This window comes from Pongo pygmaeus, chromosome X (assembly GCF_028885625.2).
Source record: "Pongo pygmaeus isolate AG05252 chromosome X, NHGRI_mPonPyg2-v2.0_pri, whole genome shotgun sequence".
Classification (NCBI taxonomy): domain Eukaryota; kingdom Metazoa; phylum Chordata; class Mammalia; order Primates; family Hominidae; genus Pongo; species Pongo pygmaeus.
Genome location: NC_072396.2, coordinates 50,143,142 through 50,162,547, shown reverse-complemented (window position 1 = coordinate 50,162,547; position 19,406 = coordinate 50,143,142). Strand labels below are relative to the sequence as shown.

General features: G+C 49.1%; 1 protein-coding gene across 2 annotated transcripts; it reads right to left on the bottom strand.

Annotated features, from left to right (window-relative positions):
- Positions 1-575: 575 nt before the first annotated feature.
- Positions 576-19,386, bottom strand: PPP1R3F (protein phosphatase 1 regulatory subunit 3F). 2 transcript variants are annotated; one of them, XM_054470696.2, is made up of 4 exons: positions 18,303-19,386; positions 7,695-7,750; positions 7,084-7,166; positions 576-3,374 (listed from the first exon to the last, which is right to left on the bottom strand). In XM_054470696.2, exons 1-4 carry the CDS (start codon positions 19,301-19,303, stop codon positions 2,118-2,120), a joined length of 2,397 nt encoding a protein of 798 aa, XP_054326671.1. In that variant the 5' UTR covers positions 19,304-19,386; the 3' UTR covers positions 576-2,117. The 2 variants fall into 2 exon arrangements, with proteins under 2 accessions (XP_054326671.1, XP_054326672.1); XM_054470697.2 differs by having other exon boundaries at positions 7,084-7,163; positions 18,303-19,347.
- Between the last annotated feature and the right edge of the window lie 20 nt (positions 19,387-19,406).

The window sequence follows — 19,406 nt, the reverse complement described above, 5'->3', positions numbered from 1 at the left end:
GTGTCATGATGAAGAAAAACTTTGCTACCATGAGTATACGAAGGTATTTTGCCTTGTTTTTTGTTTTGTTTTGTTTTGTTTTTAAGATGGAGTCTCTATCTGTGGCCCAGGCTGGAGTGCAGTGGTGCCATCTCGGCTCACTGCAACCTCTGCCTCCCGAGTTCAAGCGATTGTCCCGCCTCAGCCTCCCAAGCAGCTGGGACTACAGGTGGATGCCCAGCTAATTTTTGTATTTTTAGTAGAGACGGGGTTTCACCATGTTGGCCAGGCTGGTGGTCTCAAACTCCTGATCCGCCCATCTCGACCTCCCAAAATGCTGGGATTACAAGAGTGAGCCACAGCACCCGGCCCTGCCTCATTGTATTCTTAAAGCGCTTTGGTTTTGCCCTTTGCATTTAGGCTTTAAACCCACCTAGAATTATTTTTATTTGTGTTGTAAAGTAGGGATCCAAGTTCATATTTTTCAATGCAGATAACCAATTTTCTATTTATTCAAAATCCAATCATTTCCCCACTGGTCTAACACACTTCCTTGGTCACCAGTTCTGCGTCTACACATGAGTGTGTCTACACTGTTTCTGAGATCACTATTCTTTTATTGGTCGATTTGTCTACTCTTGCAAAGATATCGTGCCATCTGAATATACCATTACAATAAGTATCAGTGTCCTGGCTAGTCTTGGCACTTCTACATAAATTTAAGAATTAATGTGTCATGATCTACACACAGGCAAAACTCTACTGGAATTGTGGTTAGATTTGCATTGAACCTACAGAGCAGTTTCAAGAGAACTGACAGCTTTGCACAGTGGCCAGTGACGAAGAAGGGAAATGAGGAGACTGTGGTGCCTTGGAAACCAAGTGAAGAAAGGGTTGCAAGGTAAAGATGATCAACTATGTCAAATGCTGCCAATATCCCAAGTAAGATGACGTCTGAGACTTAACCATGGCTATAACAATGTGAATATCTTCAGCAGTTTTGCTGAAATGGTTGGGCAAAAAAGATCTGATTGCGGCTATTTCAGAAAGGCATCATAGAAGAACTGAAGAAAGCTCATATAAATATTTCTTCCAATAGGTTTTGCTGTAATGGGAAGTAAATAAATATGTGGTGTTTTATTTTGTTGAGCAGTTTTTTATTTGCATGCAATAAATATATCTTTCTTTCACAGCTTCTGGGCTTCCTGTTTTTGGTAGAAATGTGATGTCTGTGGACAGCAACTGTGCTACAAAGTACTGCAGTACATTAACTCCTCTTTCCTTTCTGAGGCCTTCCTTATCTCGGGGACTAAGGGGTCTCCCTGCTGGTGTCAAAGGTTGTTTTTTCAGTAACCTCAAAACCTTGTGGCTGATTCACAACTGATGTCCCCACATGCACAGGAGACCACAGCTACCACTGCAACCATGTGACCGACAGCAAACCCTCATGTGGCTGCCACTCTTCCTCCCTGGCTCCCAGCACCACCATCCAAATACACGCCTGTAGGGCCCCACAGGCAGAATGTGGAAAAGACAAAGCACCATGTGGATTAGGACCACGAGGCGAGGAGACACAGATCTTCAAGGACAGACATGTTGAAGCAGCAGCAGGCGACCATGTCCCACCCCCAACTCCCCACTGTGATCCTCCCACAGAAAGTGACCACCCTGCACACTCATGCCCAAACAGGAGAACACTACACCGCAAGACACTGTTTCTCATAGAGCTCTATTGTGGCATATAATAATAGGTACTCTATATAAATTAAATTAAAAATAAAGCTCCAGCAGGTTGCACAGGTTGGCTGTTAATAAATATATCTCTGGGTAATTGTGCCCCAAGACCAGCTCACGACCACTCTCCCTCGTCCAGAGAATTATACAAAAATAAATACAGGCTCGGGGGGTAGGGGAAGGACATGCCCAGTTCCACTCTAAAAGTTCCCCTCATTCACACCATCTACCCGTTCCCTCATCTCCACTTGTGTCACCACAGGGAGCCCTGTGTTGACTGGAGAGCTTGGGGATGAGAAGGCCTCTCTTTCAGTTGAGCATTCTCAGAAGCAAAGGACCCAGGTCCCCTCACTGCACAGACCATGTATCCCATCTTAAGCCTCTGCTGATCCCACAAGCAGAGCCTACGAGAACCAAGCCAGAGAGAGGCACAGCGCAAGCACCAGGAGGGACACACCACTGTTCAGAGCCACAGGGACCACCACTAGCCCAGCCAGGACCCCCAGAGTCTGGGTCAAGGGCCCCCGGAGCTGAGGAGGCAGTGCACACACACATTCTGCAGGGACTGCTAGGGTGGGAGACCTCTTTGGGGGTTCAAGGCTTGGGCCTGCATCCTTTTCATCCTGGGAGTTCACATGAGGCCTGGCTACACTAGAGAGACAGACTTCAGCCCCCAAGGGACTGAGGAGGGTGGGATTTTGCCCCTGCAGAAGGACGGGAGAGGCTGGCTCCTTGCCAGATATGGGATTCAAGCTGCCTGCCCACTCACTGGTGACCTCTATCTGGGCTTCTGTCCCGGCCTCCCCCAGGGACTCGGTCACCCCAGCTATCACCCTATTCATGTGCAAAGAGCTGGTGTCCTTGCCCACCCCTTTCTCAGGATCCCCAGTGAACTGACCCTCTGTACCCAGAACCACAGGGCCATCACATCCTGAGCCCTCTGCCCATGGGAGCCACACATCTCCCATAGTGGCTACAACAGAATGGGCCCCAGAGAGGATTTCCGGAGGCGATTCCTTGGGGCTGTCCCCTTCTGGGCTGGAGGGTGTGACAGAGAGCCCCTCTTCACCCTCCCCTTCATCATCAGGGTCTTCGGTGTCCTTGATGAGCTCCACGCCACGCCCCAGCCGGGCATAGTGCAGCGTGATCTCCTCAGCCAGGGCGCTGTTCAGGGCCCGCTCAGGGCCAGGCCACTTCAAGATCAGGTCGCGGTCCGTCAGTATGCCCAGGGGATGGCTGGGGGATATCCCTCCATCTGTGGAGCCCTCCCCACCACCCCCTGCCCCACCTGCAGCCACAGCAGCCCGTAGGCGGCTCAGGTGAGACAGGTAGAGCTGCTCCAGCTCCTGGTCGATGGTGTCCTCACCGAGCAGCTCCTCCGACCCACTCACAGCCTCCAGCCCCCCTCCATTCTCGCTCGATACTCCCCATGTGGCCTCTGCCTGCTGCTGACTGGGCTCCAGGAAAGGCCCGGTGGCCCCCTCGCTCACATCGGGCCCTGAGGCCTGGTCTCTGGGGGAGCCACCCAGGCCACAGAGAGGGGAGGAGGGGGGAATCCTGATGGCCGGTGCCTGGAGGACCTCTGTAAAAGCCACAGGTGGACTGCTTCTGGGGACGTCACCTTCTTCTGCGGGGTTGCCAGTCATCGGAACGTCAGAAACCTGGAGCCATGGCCGGGGCGAGGGGGCAGAGAAAAAGCAAGGGAATGAAGCAGAGGAGGGGATGGAACAAGCAGAGACAGTAAGAAGTGTGACAGCCCACAGCCAGCCCCACAGGGGTTTCTATATAAAAACGCCTTAAAGCGCCCTCTGTCACTGTCTAGACTCGAAAGACTGTCATTTATGGTAAAATAACACAACTGGATGCAGTAAAACGGGGCTTCTTGCAGATTATAAAGCTGAGGAATTCGGTGGGTGTGAATATTTGGTGAATGATCATGACTAAATACTGCTGGCTTACCTTCAAAACAGAGCCAGTTAAAATAACTAAAAGTGTAAGTAGCCAGGCCCAGTGGCTCTCACCTGTAATCCAAGCACTTTAGGAAGCCAAGGCGGGCAGATCACATGAAGCTAGGAGTTCGAGACCAGCCTGGCCAACATGGTGAAACCCCGTCTCTACCAAAAATACAAAAATTAGCTACGCGTGGTGTTGCGCGCCTGTAATCTCAAGAGGCTGAGGCAGAAGAATCACTTGAACCCAGAGGGCAGAGATTGCAGTGAGCCGAGACTGTGCCACTGCACTGCAGCCTGGGCGACAGAGAGAGACTCTGTCTCAAAAAAAAAAAAAAAAAAAAAGAGTGTAAGTGGATTGTTTGTAACACAAAGGATAAATGCTTGAGGAGATGCATACCTCATTTTCCATGATATGATTATTACACAATGCATGCCTAATCAAAACATCTCCATAAATATATACACTTACTATGTCCCCTCAAAAATTAAAAATTAAAAAAATTTTAAAAAATAAAAATAAAAATGCAAAAAAATCCCAAAACATAGCCGGGATGTCCACATGAACCCATGATGTATCATCTTCTCCTTAAAAAAACAATTATTTCCTAGCTCCATCTTTTGAAACGGCCTAGAAACAATGACCAATCTAGTAGCAGCAAGCATGCCGAGCCCCCAAATCTTGGCCTTTGAATGCCACTCTCCACTGAAAGGAATCAGTGCTCTTTAAAGAAATAGCTGTTTCTGGCCAGGCTCGGTGGCTCACGCCTGTAATCTCAGCACTTTGGGAGGCCAAGGCAGGTGGATCACCAGGCAGGTCAGGAGTTCGAGACCAGCCTGGCCAACATGGTGAAACCCCGTCTCTGCAAAAATACAAAAATCAGCTGGGTGTGGTGGCATGTGCCTGTAATCCCAGCTACTCAAGAGGCTGAGACAGGAGAAACGCTTGAACCCAGAAGGCAGAGGTTGCAGTGAGCCGAGATTGCACCACTGCACCCCAGCCTGGCAACAGAGAAAGACTGACTCAAAAAAAAAAAAGAAAGAAAGAAAGAAAGAAAGAGAGAGGAAAGAAAGGTAAGAAAAATAAAGTAAAAGAAAAGAAAGAAAAAGAGAGAGAGAGAAAGGAAAGGAAAGAAAGAAACGAAAGGAAAGGAAAGAAAAGAAAGAAAAAGAAAAAGAAAATAAAGAGAAGAAAAGCAAGAAAGAAATGGCTGTTTCCAGGCTTGGGGCAGGGAGAGTACAGGATGAGCCTAGCACATATTGTCATGGAAGATGTGAGAAAGGCTCACAGAATGATAAGGGCATGTCAAAAGGACAGAGGAGCCCATCTCAATAAGCTCCTACTAGCCAGGGATAGTTCAATTTAAGCATCAAAAAAAGCAAACAAATAAGTGCAATGGATTAAAACTCATCAAATATGTTTAGAATTCATGAGTTCATAATGACACAAAACCAAAAATCCTTTTATTGGTCAACTTTGTAGTAGTATTTCTCTGAAAACTGGTAAATAAAATGGAAAAAAATAAATATTTACACTGCTTTTTCTGCACAAACTATATCTCAAAGTAGCCAAATAGCTGGTGTGGGACAGTTTTTCTTTAGAGAAGAATTCTAGCTAACAAAGGAAGTGGGAATAATAGAATTAAATAGAGTTAATTCTAGTTAATTTAATAATAAAAGATTAAATACATTCATTTAATACAATTTGATAAATTAAATTAAATAAATTTAATAAGATTACATTAATAGAATTAATAAATTAATAAAAATGGAGTAAGAAATGTATTTCCACCTGGATGTAATCAGCCAGACCCAGACTGGAAAATTCTACAGGACAAGCAAAGTTTCTTCAACCAACAAATTGCAAAGAAACAAAGTGGGGGAGATTTTAAAAATCTAAAGAGACACATCAATCAAATGCAACATGTCAACCTTGTTTGGATCCTAAACACTTATGAGAGAAGGATACTTGAACACTGACCAAATACTTGATGATACTAAGGAATTACCGTTTATTTTCTAAGGTGTGATGATAGTATTATGGGGTTAAGAATTCTTAATTTTCTGGCCAGATGTGATGGCTTGCACCTGTAATCCCAGCACTTTGGGAGGCCAAGACAACAGATCCTGTCTCTACTAAAAATACAAAAATTAGCTGGATGTGCTTGCTTGAACCCAGGAGGCAGAGGTTGCAGTAAGCCGAGATCATACCACTGCACTCCAGCCTAGGTGACAGAGTGAGACTCTGTCTCAAAAAAAAAAAAAAAGAGTTCTTAATTTTCTGAGATACAAACAGAAGTATTTATGGATGGGATGATGTCTGGATGTCTTCCAAAATAATTCCAGAGGGAATGGGAGGGAGGAGATGGGGTACAGATAAAATAAGAATGGGCATGTGTTGATATTTACTGAAGCTGGGGGATGGTGTATGTAGACTCGTTATACTATTTTACTTTTATATGTTTGAAACTTTTTGTAATTAAAAAGTTCACACACACACACACACACACACACACACACCCTCCAAAATGTCTCTACCTCCCCTACCTACCATCACGCTCGCCTGGACCACTGCAGCGGCCTCCCCTTCATGGGTCGCCTGTTTCCACCCTTGCTCTGACAGTCTATTTTCCAAGCAGCAGCCAGAGGGAGCCTGTTAAATCCTGAATCAGATCACGTCCCTCCTCTGTCCACAATGCTCTTGCGACTCCCCCTTACTCAGAGTAAAAGCCAAAGTCTTCACCATGGCCTGTGAGGTGCCACCCAATCTGTCCTCAGCCACCTCTCTGCCCTCACCCTGCACCACTCTCCCCTCCCTCGTTCTGCCCCTGCTGCGCTGGCTTCTACACTGTCCCTCACACACGTTAGTCATGGCCTCACCTCAGGAACTTCACACTCGCCTGGGATGTTCTTCCCTTAGTTATCCACGTGGCTCACTCTCTCACCTTCCTCAGATCTTCGCTCAGATCTCACTAATCACTAAAGCCTTCCCAGGCTACCCAATCTAAAGTTGCAACCACCCCCCGCCCACAACACACACACACAGAGTCTCTCACCCACTCCCTATCCCTATTTTTCCTTATCACTCATCATCACCTAAAGTACCATATATTACATTATTTTCTCATGTCTCACCCTACTAACACATAAGCCCCCTCAAAGAGCATTTTTGCATGTTTATAACAGTGCTTGGCACAGAACAAGCACTCCATAAATTTTTGCTACATTAACAAATGACATTTCTACACACCCAGGTGAGTAACTGCATTCTCCCCCTCCCCCATCAGGTTCTGAGTTTTCTGCCCTCCCTCCAACCCAGGGAGGACGCAGAGCTAGTGGGCCCCACCACCCAGCCCAGCAATAGTCACACTGTGAGCCTCCTATTGGGCTGTCTACTCCAAGGCCGCAAGGACCCACTTACCTGAAGTGTCATCTGGGGCCACGGACGGAGAGGGGTGGGGGCTACCAGTGGACCCACTGACTCCTGGACATCAGGATGCTCTGCTAGAGGGAAGAGAAAGGCAGCATTGGGCAAGACAGGCATACAAGTAGGTATGGTTTTGTTAAGAAAATCTGCCATCCTAGCCAACCAGCAGTTTTGCCTCTGAAGCTTTCTGTGACAATCTAAAGCAGAGGGTGCCCCTTCATTTTATTTTATTTTTTTGAGATAGGGTCTCGATGTGTCACCAAGGCTGGGGTGCAGTGGACAATCATGACTCACTGCAGCATCAACCTCCCGGGCTCAAATGATCCTCCCACCTCAGCCTCCCGAGTAGCAGGGACTACGGGTGCATGCCAGCATGCCCGTCTTTTTTTTTTTTTTTTTTTAAGAGATGAGGTCTCACTATGTTGCCCAGGCTCATCTCGAACTCCTGGCCTCAAGCAATCCTCCTGCCTCAGCCTCCCAAAGTGCTGGGATTACAGGCATGAGCCACTGAGCCCAGCCTTTTTCATTTTTATAGAAAGAAAAACAGTAGGAAGAAAGACATGGAAAATACAAGCTAAAACTTCTGAAGCTTGCCAATTGCTTACCCACGGCAGAGGTGTTATCATCCATGTTCTTCGTCTTCAGTTCCTCCTCGGCAGGCCTGCAGGGCAGAGGAGAGAGTACATGGATCTAATACCCTGAGAGGTCACTTCTGCCACCCACTGGAACCTTCTGAGCCTCTGTGCTAGCCCACCTTCACCTGACAGCTGCTGTTTTCTCTTCTGCTGCCTTTGTTTATCCCCTCATCCTAAAAGTCCTACAGCCTCATTATAGAAAATTCACAAAATACAGGAAAGTCTAAAGAAGCAAGAAAAACAATCACACATCAGCCAGAGACAACTACTGTTACCATTCTGGAAAATTTCCTTCCAGATATTCTATGAAATCATTTAGATTCTACAGACATAATTTCACAGCTAGCTTTGTCCATTTAACAGTAAGAAACATCATTATGTACTTTTGCAAACATTTCAAATGGCTGCTTAATACTCATATCATACCATTCCCTTCCTACTGAGCAGCTAAGTTCTTTCATTTAGAGGTTGCAAAGCAAACCAGCAAACAGCATTGGGCATAGTTTTATCGACACTTGTATCATTTCTTTAGGATATATTCCTGGCTGTGGATATATTCCTGGCTGTGGAAAGAGAAAAGATAGAAGAACCCATCTTTTCAGCTGGGCGTGGTGGCTTACACCCATAATTCCAGCACTTTGGGAGGCCGAGGCAGGGAGACCATTTGAGGTTAGGAGTTCAAGACCAGCTGGGCAACATGATGAAACCCTGTCTCTACTAAAAATACAAAAAATTAGCCGGGCATGGCGGTGCACGCCCATAGTCCCAACTACTTGGGAGGCCGAGGCAGGAGAATCATTTGAACCCGGCAGGCAGAGGTTGCAGTGAGCCAAGATCGCACCATTGCACTCCAGCCTAGGGGACAAGAGTGAAACTCAGTCTCAAAAAAAAAAAAAGAGGCCAGACGTGGTGGCTCACATCTGTAATCCCAACACTTTGGGAGGCCGAGGCAGGTGGATCACCTGAGGTCAGGAATTCAAGACTAGCCTGGCCAACATGGTGAAACTCTGTCTCTACTAAAAATATAAAAATTAGCTGGGCGTGGTGGTGGGTGCCTGTAATCCCAACTACCTGGGAGGCTAAGGCAGGAGAATCGCTTGAACCCAAGAGGCAGAGATTGCAGTGAGCCAAGATCGCACCACTGCATTCCAGCCTGGGCGACAGAGTGAGAGATTATCTCACAAAAAAAAAAAAAAAAAAAAAAAAAACACCACCTTTTCTAAGAAAGGGCAGGCAGACAAGACTGTGAGGCAGAGGAAGGAACGCAAATGGAGACTGGGAGGGAGGTCACAGAGGCCTGGGTCCCTATGCTAGCCCTCTCGTCCCCATATCAGCCTGGCAGGTCGCTTCACCTCCTCACTCATAAAACAGAGCTGCGGGGAGTCAGGATGTGCACTAAGCACAGGGCAGTCAAGAGGAATGAGGATGGACAGCCAGAAATCAGGGCCTGACACACAGCTGGGATTGAATCAACTGTAGATATTTATGGGTCTTGCTCCTCCTTCACCAGGCCAGTCAGATCCCTGAGTGGCATAAGCCAAGTGCATTTCAGGTGGGTCCTCCCAGGGGTGGGATCTCATCATGGAGAAGTCACTGTTCTTATTCTGAAAATGAGTATCAAGTGTCTACAGATTAAGGCAAATGAGGGAAGCACTGACTAAAACCTGAGAGGAGCTGGGGCGAATGCCCACACCTTTTTCTTCCTAAGAGGCAATGTGACATTCTTGATACTTCTGGCAATGGTTGAAAAAAATTTTTTTTGAGATGGAGTCTCGTTCTGTCGCCAGGCTGGAGTGCAATGGCATGATCTTGGCTCACTGCAACCTCCGCCTCCCAGGTTCAGGTGATTCTCCTGCCTCTGCCTCTCGGGTAGCAGGGATTACAGGTACCCACCATCACAGCCAGCTAATTTTTGTATTTTTAATAGAGACGGGGTTTTGCCATGTTGGCCAGGCTGGTCTCGAACTCCTGACCTCAGGTGATCTACCCTCCTCGGCCTCCCAATGTGCTGGGATTACAGGCATGAGCCACCGTGCCCGGCCTGGTTTAAACTTTTTGAAAACCCATAACCAATTACCTTCACAGAAACAGAGTATCACCATCTGACCCATACATGGTACCTACTATGGCATTACACACTGTTCTAAGTGCTTCACATTTTTTTAAACAAGTTTTTGGGGTTTTTTGGTTTTTGTTTTTTTTGTTTGTTTGTTTTTTGTTTTTTGTTTTTAGAGATGGGGTCTTGCTATGTTGACCAGGCTGGTCGTGAACTCCTGGACTCAAGCGATCCTCCCATCTCAGCCTCCCAAAGTCCTAGGACTACAGGCATGAGCCACGGTGCCTGGGCAACATGTATTAATTCAATCATCACAATCACCCTATGAGACAGGTACTTGTAATCCTCTGAAGCAGGCAGTACTATTGTCTCCATTTTACAGAGAATAAAACAGAGGCTGAGTAAATGGCTCAAGGTCATACACTTCACATCACAACCCAGGCCTTTTGGCTCTCACCCAGTCAGCTGCTGCTTCTTGGATGACGGAGACTGGGGTCTTACCCAACCCATCTCCATCCTTTCTAGAAGTAGATAGAGGGAGGCATCAATACTAGACAAGATCCCTCCCTCCTCCTTCATGCAGGCTTTTCTTTGGACCTGCCTTTGCCCACATATTCATTCCCCATTTACCTACCTCCATGGGCCTAGGACATGTGTGGCTAGGAGGCCACTAGACACAGAATGGCTGCAAGAACTGCTTTCTATAAACACCCTCGGGGAAAACGCTTGAACCATATATATGGATCTAGAGTCTAGAAGGGACTGTCTGTCTTTCTCTACTGTCTAGGACTCACAAATCCCACCAGAGGTACTTGAATCAGAATACTACAGGGCCTAGGGTGGGTGACTCTGGGAGCCCAGCTGCCACCTCCCACACATCACAGATGAGAAAGAGAGATTCAGAGCAAACCAGCTTGGTCCCACACCAATCCCCTCCGCGGTCCTAAAATCCAGGTCTTTGGACTTTTGTCTCAACACGATTTCTGCCAGGCTGCACTGACTTACTTCTTTTTGCTACCACAGTCCTTCATGACAGAAAACATCCTCCTCCTAGGATCTTCTAAACCAAGCCTCTTCAAGAAGGCCCACAGACAGACAGAAAACCAGCCCTCCCAACTGTGTGCAGTAGCAGGCAAGCCTTCTCCTCCATCTGGCCTAGTCCAGACATATATTACAAACAGGCTTCTAAAAGCCACTACAGAGTCATAGATGTGAGAGAGAAAAAGGAGAACACTCAGGAAGCAGCCAGCCAGCAGGAAAAGGATTCCACAATTCAGTTGGAGGAAGGAGAAAGAAAAACAAATACACAATCAATCCTTCAGCCCCCAGAGCACCCTTTCCATGGCTGAGGAGGGCGAGAACATCCAAAAAGCAGGTCACGCCATTGAGCCAATCCCAAGATCCACAACATCGGCAGAAGCAAACAAGTCGTTCTCCAAAGTCAAATATGAAAGCAGAAAGCACAAGCATGTATTGTTCACCTCCTCCACCATGGGCCCCTCTCATTGACACACCAAGGCATTTGAAAACCTTCACATCTATCCTTCAAAACAACACCCTTCCTTTTTACAAATGCAAAAACTAAAACTCAAGGAACTGCGTCTCTACACTCACTGACTACACAACCACGCTAGTAACAAACATCCCAGGAGGGCTCCACTTTGAAGAGAGTTTGAAATTGTGGGCTTAAAAAGAAACAAGTATCTTTGAACCGTCTTTCACAGTAAAAACTCAAGGGCAGCTATGACTTCAATCAACATGAGGACAGTAAGAGAAATCAAGTACAAATGTATACTGACTCACTGAGCAGTAACAGAGAAGAGGGGTTCTTAGAAAAATGGGGAGGGAGATTAAGAACAAAACTGTACCTGCAGTATGCCTGCTAGTTTTCAAGAAGGAAACCTGTTCTTTTGGCACCAGCCCCACAAGTACCACGTGGCATCCCCTCAAGGGCACTGAGCCGTAGGGGCCAGGGCACACAGATCTGGAAAATCTTGGACATGCATCATTTGGGTGCTAGTGAGCACTAGTCAAGCTGGTGTCGCCTAAAAGGGGACATCTCAGGCCTGCACGCCAGTCTCCTGGGCGTGCAAATTCCTCCAGCCATCAGGAAACACAATGGCTGCCAAGCTGATAGTCCCCAAGGAGACCAGAGGGTGAGGATTTGGAAAGAGGTGGTGTTGGCCCCAGCCTAAGCCAGCCGAGAAAGAACAGAAAGGTGAATCGCCAGTCACAGAGTGAGCGAGCGGGTGAGGGCTGACAAGCCCTGTGGAGAAAAGCAAAGCAGACTTTCAGAGCAGTCACAGACTGCCATTGCCACCACCACCCGAGTCCTCTGGAGCACCCCCAGCATTCATGTTTTCAAAGAATTTTGCCAGCCCAAAGTGGGTCAGGCACTGAAACCCAAAGGGAAACTCAGCAGACCCCGGCTCCCATGTAGTCAACCTGAAGATAATGCTGACTTTCCGGGGGGATGAGTGGCTTCAGAAACCTGCCCCACGATACTCAGAATTGCAGTTACCCTGAGCCATCTGCTTTCTGAAAAGAACAGGGTTTGAAGGTGGCTGTGAAAGCCACCAAGTTATGTGGGGCACTGCTTTGCCTTCCCCAACAAGTGTGTCAGCCTCAACTCTGGGACTTGCGGGTGATCCAGTGGGGTAGAGGGAGAAGAGCAGTTTCTCGTGCCATGAGCTTCTTCAACAGCCATGACTTCATCTTTGGCCACGACCCATAGTAAGAAATCCATTCTACATCATAACCCAGCACACCCACATGTGTAAATAGACATATAAATAACTGAAAAACGGTTGTTCTTTGAGTGAAACAATACTTACCTTTACTGCATGTGGTGATACACTGGCATTTCTTATGCTATTTCCTTTTACTTTTTAATGCTTGTTGAAACCCAGTAAATTGACTTCACAACTCAATAAAGGGTTAGGATATGCAATTTTGAACAATTCCAGCTCTGCCACCTATCAGCTGTGTGACCTGGGGCAAGTTACTTAACCTCTCTGTGCCTCAGTTACCTCATCTCTAAGGAGGGGATGATAATACCTACATCAGTGAGTTGTTCAGCAGATCAAAGAAATATTTGAAAAGTACCTATAAAGCACTTAACAGTAACCCCCTCCAAATTTCCACTGAGGGAAACTGAAGCTCTGAAAGGAAAGCAACTTTCCCAGTGTTGCCCTGCTGGTAAAATGCATCACCCAGCCTGGTACAGTAGCTAAGAGCTGGAGCACTAGAGCAGGACCACACAGGCTCAGATCCCAGCTCTGCCACTTTCTTAGCACGTGGCCTCAGGCCTATGTCCTCAACCATAATGCCCTACCAAATTTTCTGTGGCATAAAAGAGGATCACGTCCACATTAATTCCTCACTCTACAGACAACTAAGATGCCCCCTGACTTGTCCCGTTCAACTCTGGTTATTCTGGTTTCCCCTGAGGCTGCCAACTCGGATAGGAGGTTGGATCCCCATCCCTTCAGTTATAGGTGCACTGAAAGACAATGGGCCTTCCTGTGCATCAGCCCCAGTGACGGACCCTGCAGACATCATGGTGAGCAAACCCAACTAGGAAGCTTACAATTCAGTATGGAGGAAGACATTAAAAAAATACTCAAACTCATTATTTCAACAAACATTTATTGAGCACCTGCTAAGTGCCAGGCACTGTGGCAGGCCTGCAGGAATACAGTGGTGAATGAAAGCAGACCACGTCCCTACCCCTCACGGAGCTTACAGTCTAGCAGGGCAGCGAGAGTCATCCAGCAACCCCCTAATAAAGGTATAACTATAAACTGCGATCAGTGCCTTTAGAAAAGAAAAGAATGCCCTAGAATAAGGGTCCCTGGCCCAATCTGCAGGGTCAGGCAGGGCTTAAGGATGCTGAAAAGCAAAACGAGCAAGTGGGGAGGTAGGGGAGTGAGAGGCTGCTTGGGAACACTGTGGGAGAGGTGATGAATGCAGTCCCCGACAAGGTGAGTTTGAGGAATTATTTGGGCCATCAGTCAGTGGAGACGCCGAGTTTGGACACATGAAGCTAAGGGAAGAACCAGGAGAAAGAGAAGGGCCAGAGAGTTAAGAGGAAAACCAGCAGAGTGTGGTCTCAAGGCAAGGGAAGACAAAGTGTTTTAAGTAGGAGTGGTCAACCACTTCAAGAGGAAAACTAAAAAATCACCTGCACAATCTGGCAGATGCCAGGGGCTAACACTTACGTGGGGTGAGCAAGTGCAGAAGGCAAGTGCAGGCAACTCTTTGCAGGGGTCGGCAGTGAAGGGGAGGGTGATGAGATGCTGGCCAGAAGCAGGAGGGAGAGAAGGTGGGGTCAGCGGAGACAGAAGGGATGCTGGCACAGGTAAAAGTGAATAGAGGATCAAGCAAGGAGGGCAGCAGAAAACCTGCCAGGAGAGAAAAGGTGACTGATGATGTCAGATTCTAGAGCAAACAGCAGAAACTGGGACCCAGAGCACAGGAGGGAGAAGTGGCCTGAGCAAGAAGGGACTCCTCCTCATCTGTAACAGAGGGGAGGGAAATCAGGGTGCAGACTTGGGGGCCGCAAGTTATAGGGAGTTCCATTCTTATGGTTTCTGTTTTGTTTTTTGAAGCAGGAGAGAAAGTCTGAAGGTAAAGAACATTTGAAAGAGTCACTTCAGAGGAGAAACGAGTGGATCAGAAAAATACAGTAGAACTGCTAGGCAGGGTGGCCGATGACCCCTCGACTGGTGGCGATGTTCATCTGCTCTGCCACGTGACATTCTCTAACCAAGCTTAGCACCTGCTGGGCTGATGAGTGCCATGCAAAAAGCTGGGGGCCCGAGGACATTGGGGTGGACAGGCTCTCCTGGGGAAGTCCTCTTAGAACTGTGGGATCAACACTGGAGGAGACTGCAAGGGGTACGGGATAAATGTTCCTGGTGAAGGAAACAGCAGGGGCAAAGGCCCTGCAGCAGAAAGGAGCAAGGTCCTTTGGAGTAACAGAAAGACCATGGTGACAGGAGCTCAGAAAGACCACTGGTGTAAGACTAGAAGCCAGTGGAGGCCAGATTGGGGAATGGGATGGGAGGGTGCTTGAAGACCATGGTGAGGCTTTCTTGGTCTTTACTTTTAAGAGGAATAGGACACTTCCGACGGGTACTGTCAAGTGCCAAGGAAGATCAGGAGGGCTTTTCCCCACACCAGCCCTAGGACTTTGGACTCTGGGAGCCTCAGTTTGCTCATCCAGGAAAGAGAAATTTAAAACCCTCTACTTCACAGGGAATGCTGTTGGGATTAAACCAGACCTTGCATGAAAATACAGTACTCAGTGAAGTGCCTGGCGAAGAGCAGGGCCTCAGCCAGGTCTCATACAACAAATGCTCTGTACTCCACCCCACAAGCCCTGTGACATCTTAGGATCACTCTGCATCTCTTTCCCTGCTGGAACCTAGCACTGTGCCCAGCACACAGTAAGCAGTCAATAAATGCTTGTTGATGAATCATCTCTAAGCTTTAGAGTTACCAAATGCCTGGTCCAGCAACCCAGGGAAAGCAGCCATTTGGGTTTCTGAACTCTATCCTGATGGCTACCACGGACTTCTCCCATGCCCTCACCTGATGTGGCTGTGCTCAGTGCACAGAGGGCCTGCAGCCAACATTTCCTAAACAGGAAGCCCTCTATGATAGGGCTTCCACAGGTAAGGGATATACCCTGAGACCCTCCACCATTTCCCAAGAGGGCTAGGTCGCAAAGGGTGGCTAGTCTTCAACAGCGCTGCAAGTCACTGGCAGCACACAGGTTCTAAAACAATAATATGTTGAAATGTACTCACCAAGAAAGCCACCGACCTACAAAGAAACCCTTATCGCTGATCTTGCAATGAGCACCAACCTCCCCTTTGCAAGAGCTGAGATCGAAAGATAAAGAAGCTATCAAAAAGCCATCTGCCCACTTAAAATAATATCACAAGTCATGTTAGGAACCACAGACCTGGGGCCAGATACCAAAACAATTGTCTGAACAGGCTGCTTCAATTTCTCCTTAAAACCGCCCATGTATGTTAAAAGAAAAACACCCTCTCCACCCACCTTGGCCCTGCAAGGTTTTGATTTCTCTGTTCTCTGCCTTTCACACTCTTTAAAATGACCAAACTCCTTTACCCAAACTGTTGCATCTTACAGACAGGGTTCCCATGACAGCTGGCGGGGATGACAGCTTGGGAAAGTGATAGAAATGAAGGTGGCTCTGGGGCACTGGGCCTGCTCAGTATCTTCATCTGGGTGGTGGTTACACAAGTGCATACATATGTACAAATCCACTGGGCTATACACAGAATAACAGTACAGTTTATGTAGGTATACCTCGATAAAGCAAAAAAAAAAAAAAGTAAAAGGAAAGCATGACATGCTAGGAAGACCAAGAGTGAAATCCAGAATTTGCCCTGAATCATGCCAGGCTTTCTAGAGGATCCGTTTAAAAAAAAAAAAAAAAGATGGAAAAAAATAAACGTCCCAAGCATTTCTTCCCTGGCCCTGTCACTCACTAGCTGAGAGGCTTTGAGCAAGCTGGCTCACCTCTCTGAGCTACCTGTGTTCTCTCTACTAAATGGGGATAATCATAGCACCTACACAACATAGCACGCACAGCAGGCCTCACGGAGAGAATGGATCTGATGTTCATAGCACAGAAATCAGTAAATTCTGGCCAGTTATCTTTTGCAGTTACCACCATGCTTCAGTTACCTTGCCCATGTTTGTTGCATTCAATCCAACCATGCAAAGTGACTGTCATTCCCCTTAGCAGAGGAGGAAATGGAGGCAAGGCCACACAGCTGATGGGCGGAGCCGAATTTAGGAGAGGAATCCAGGAAACTGTAGGTGTGGCTCCCTAAATACTGACACTAGCTAACACCTGTATACTACTTTGAGCCAGACTCGGTTCTGAGCACCTTTACTCTTATTCCGTAAAGTAGGTGCTATAATTCTGTTTTACAAGTGAGGGTCCTGAGGCATGGTGTAGTTAAATACGTTGGCCAAGGTCACAAGGCCAGTAAGTGGCAGCGCCAGGATTTGAACCCAGGTAATCTATGCCAGAATCCACACTCTTAATGCTGTAAGAAAAACCATGCTGCCTGCCCCCTTTAAATGAAGTCTCAGATTATGGTGGGGCTCACAGGTGGGCGAGTGGGTACCTGCCTGCCTGCTCAGTTACCCAGGCACATCTGCCCACCAGCCCGGAGCTAGACCTTTCTGAACCACTCACAGCCTAAGGCCTTACCAGAACCAGCAGAACCCACAAATGTCTCACTGCAGCCAGGGGCTTCTGACCAAGCATATACATACAAGGTCCAAAAAGCATTTTCCCATTTCCATTTCCAGTCCTCCCAGGAACTGGGAAATGTATACATTTTAGGGAGAATCTAGTGATCCTGGGCCAGACTTAGGTGACCGCAAAAAGAATCAGGCCTAGCTGCTGCCCTTAAATCATAGCTTGATAGAGGAAACCTAGGGAAATCTTCTACCGGGGCCCCCTGGGGTATAACTGATTATTTCTCCTTGTCCCTGAATGATCACAGGTGGTGTGGCAAAAAAACAAGGGACAAAAACTTCAAGTCCAGTACCCATCTGGTTCTGTCTCTCTGCCAGAGCCACTGCTTTCTTGTGAGAGCATGGGCTCAGCCCCTCGCCTCCATAGGACTCAAAGTAGATTACAGCATAACAGTAGAGTGCACAGGCTTCAAGGTCAGGCATGGGTGAACTGGAAGAGCCAGGTGCCATCACTGCCTCAACCAGTTTCTCCACCTCTGGAATCCTGGTTTCCTGCTCTGTCAGAAAGAGAATCTGCTCTACCCCAACTGGCAAAGCCCTTGGTCCACACTATGTCATTGCAGTTCTCTCCACTCCAGCACACTGCTGATCATTCACACCAAGCTCATTTCCACCCCAGGACCTTTGCACTTGCTGTTTCCTCTACCTAGAACACCCTTGTTCCATATATGCACATAACTGTTCTTCATCATTCAGGACTTAGTTTAAATGAAACCTCCTCAGAAAAGTCCTCCCTGTTCCTTTTCCTACAAACTCTCCCCCACCTCCCCACCATATCTGCATAACTCTTCATCATCATTCGGGACTCACCTCCTCAAAGGCCCTCCCTTTAACAGCATGTCTGACACAGTCATTCCCTCCCAATCTATCCCCTTACTCCCTTCAGCAGCTAACTTTGTCCCTATTTATCCTATCTGCTTGCTCGCTTGTTTTTTCAAACTGTCTCCCATAGGAGCCTGTATGAATCTTTGAGGGTAGGGTAGATGTCTGTCTTGTTCAGGGCTTTACAGTGGAACTCAATAAATGAATGAATAAAACTCCAGTTAAAACAGTGCCTAGCACATGATTGACCTCCATCACTCTTTGACTGACTGACTCAATGCACCCTCCTCCCTGTCCTGGAGAGCAGGCCTGAGGGGTTCCTGGGCCGGAATGCTTGTCCTCCATCCCAGACACAGCCCTGCGTTGGCGGAGGTGGCGCTGGCTGACATTACCTGCGCCTCACCGGCTTCATGCAGCTCTTCAGCTGCCTGGCCTCAGCCTCCACGGGACCCTGGCACTCGGGCTGTGGCTCCAGCTGCGGCAGCTGCTGCTGCTGGGGCAGCCCTTCGGCATCAGTGGGTGTGGGAGCGGGTGCGATCCGGAGCAGGACTGTGTAGTTGCGGCCGTGGTTGTTGGCCCAGAAAGTGCCCTCGGGGGTCTCATAGCGCACCACGAAGTCGAGGCGCGCCCCATCGCCCGCGCCCTCAGCAAAGGGCAGCTGGAAGGCAAAGCGGTCGGTGCGGCCGCCGTCGTCGGGTGAGGAGGCGGACGCCTGGCCGGGGCCCAGGCCGAGCCCCGGATCCAGGATGGGATCTCCTGCTCCTGTTCCTCCCGCTCCTGCCCACGGCGGGCTGCGCGGAACGTAGCGCGCTGGGTGGTCGCAGAAGGAAGCCCAGCCGTCGTGTGAGGCCCGCACGTGCACCGCCTTCTCGAAGGAGCGGTTCAGCACGCGTACCAACCCGCGCAGCACCGGTGGGCGGCCCCCAGGCACCCACACCCCGGCACCCCCGGGGACCGCTCCGGGAGGCGGCAGCAGCGCCTCCAGCTCCACCATGACGCGCCCCAAGCGCTCCAGACGGCCCGGCGCGGGCGGCAGCGAAAATGTGGGGACCAGGTAAAACCCCCCGCCAGCGGGGACGGGGCACAGCGGTAAAGGCTCGGGGCAAGCCTCCTCTTCCTCCTCCCCTTCATCCCCATCCTCGCCATCGTCGTCCTCGTCGGCCCCGCCGCCGCCGCCATCTTGCCCGGCCGCCGCCGCCATCTTGCCCGCCCCGGGCCCGCCCCACGGCCGGTAGCGGCGCAGCTGCGCCAGCGGCAGCCCCAAGGCCTCATCGGCGAACAGCACTCTCCGCGGGGCCACCGCCGCCTCGACCGAGGTGCGGGGCTCACCCGCGGCCGGCGAGGGGGGCGCGGAATGCCGCAACGGGGGCTCCACAGGGGCCGTACGCGCCATATCGGCGGCGGCGGCGGCGGCGGCACCGACGGCACCGGCGGCGGGACCGGTGGGGGCAGGGCCTGAAGGGGCGGGCAGCCAATGGGAAGGCCAGCGCGGAGGG

Coding starts and splice junctions, on each gene's coding strand:
- PPP1R3F (XM_054470696.2), bottom strand. CDS start 19,303: ATGGCGCGTACGGCCCCTGTGGAGCCCCCGTTGCGGCATTCCGCGCCC. Junction 7,751..18,302: donor ATGAAGCCGGTGAGGCGCAG/GTAATGTCAGCC, acceptor TCTGCCCTGCAG/GCCTGCCGAGGAGGAACTGA. Junction 7,167..7,694: donor TGATAACACCTCTGCCGTGG/GTAAGCAATTGG, acceptor TCTTCCCTCTAG/CAGAGCATCCTGATGTCCAG.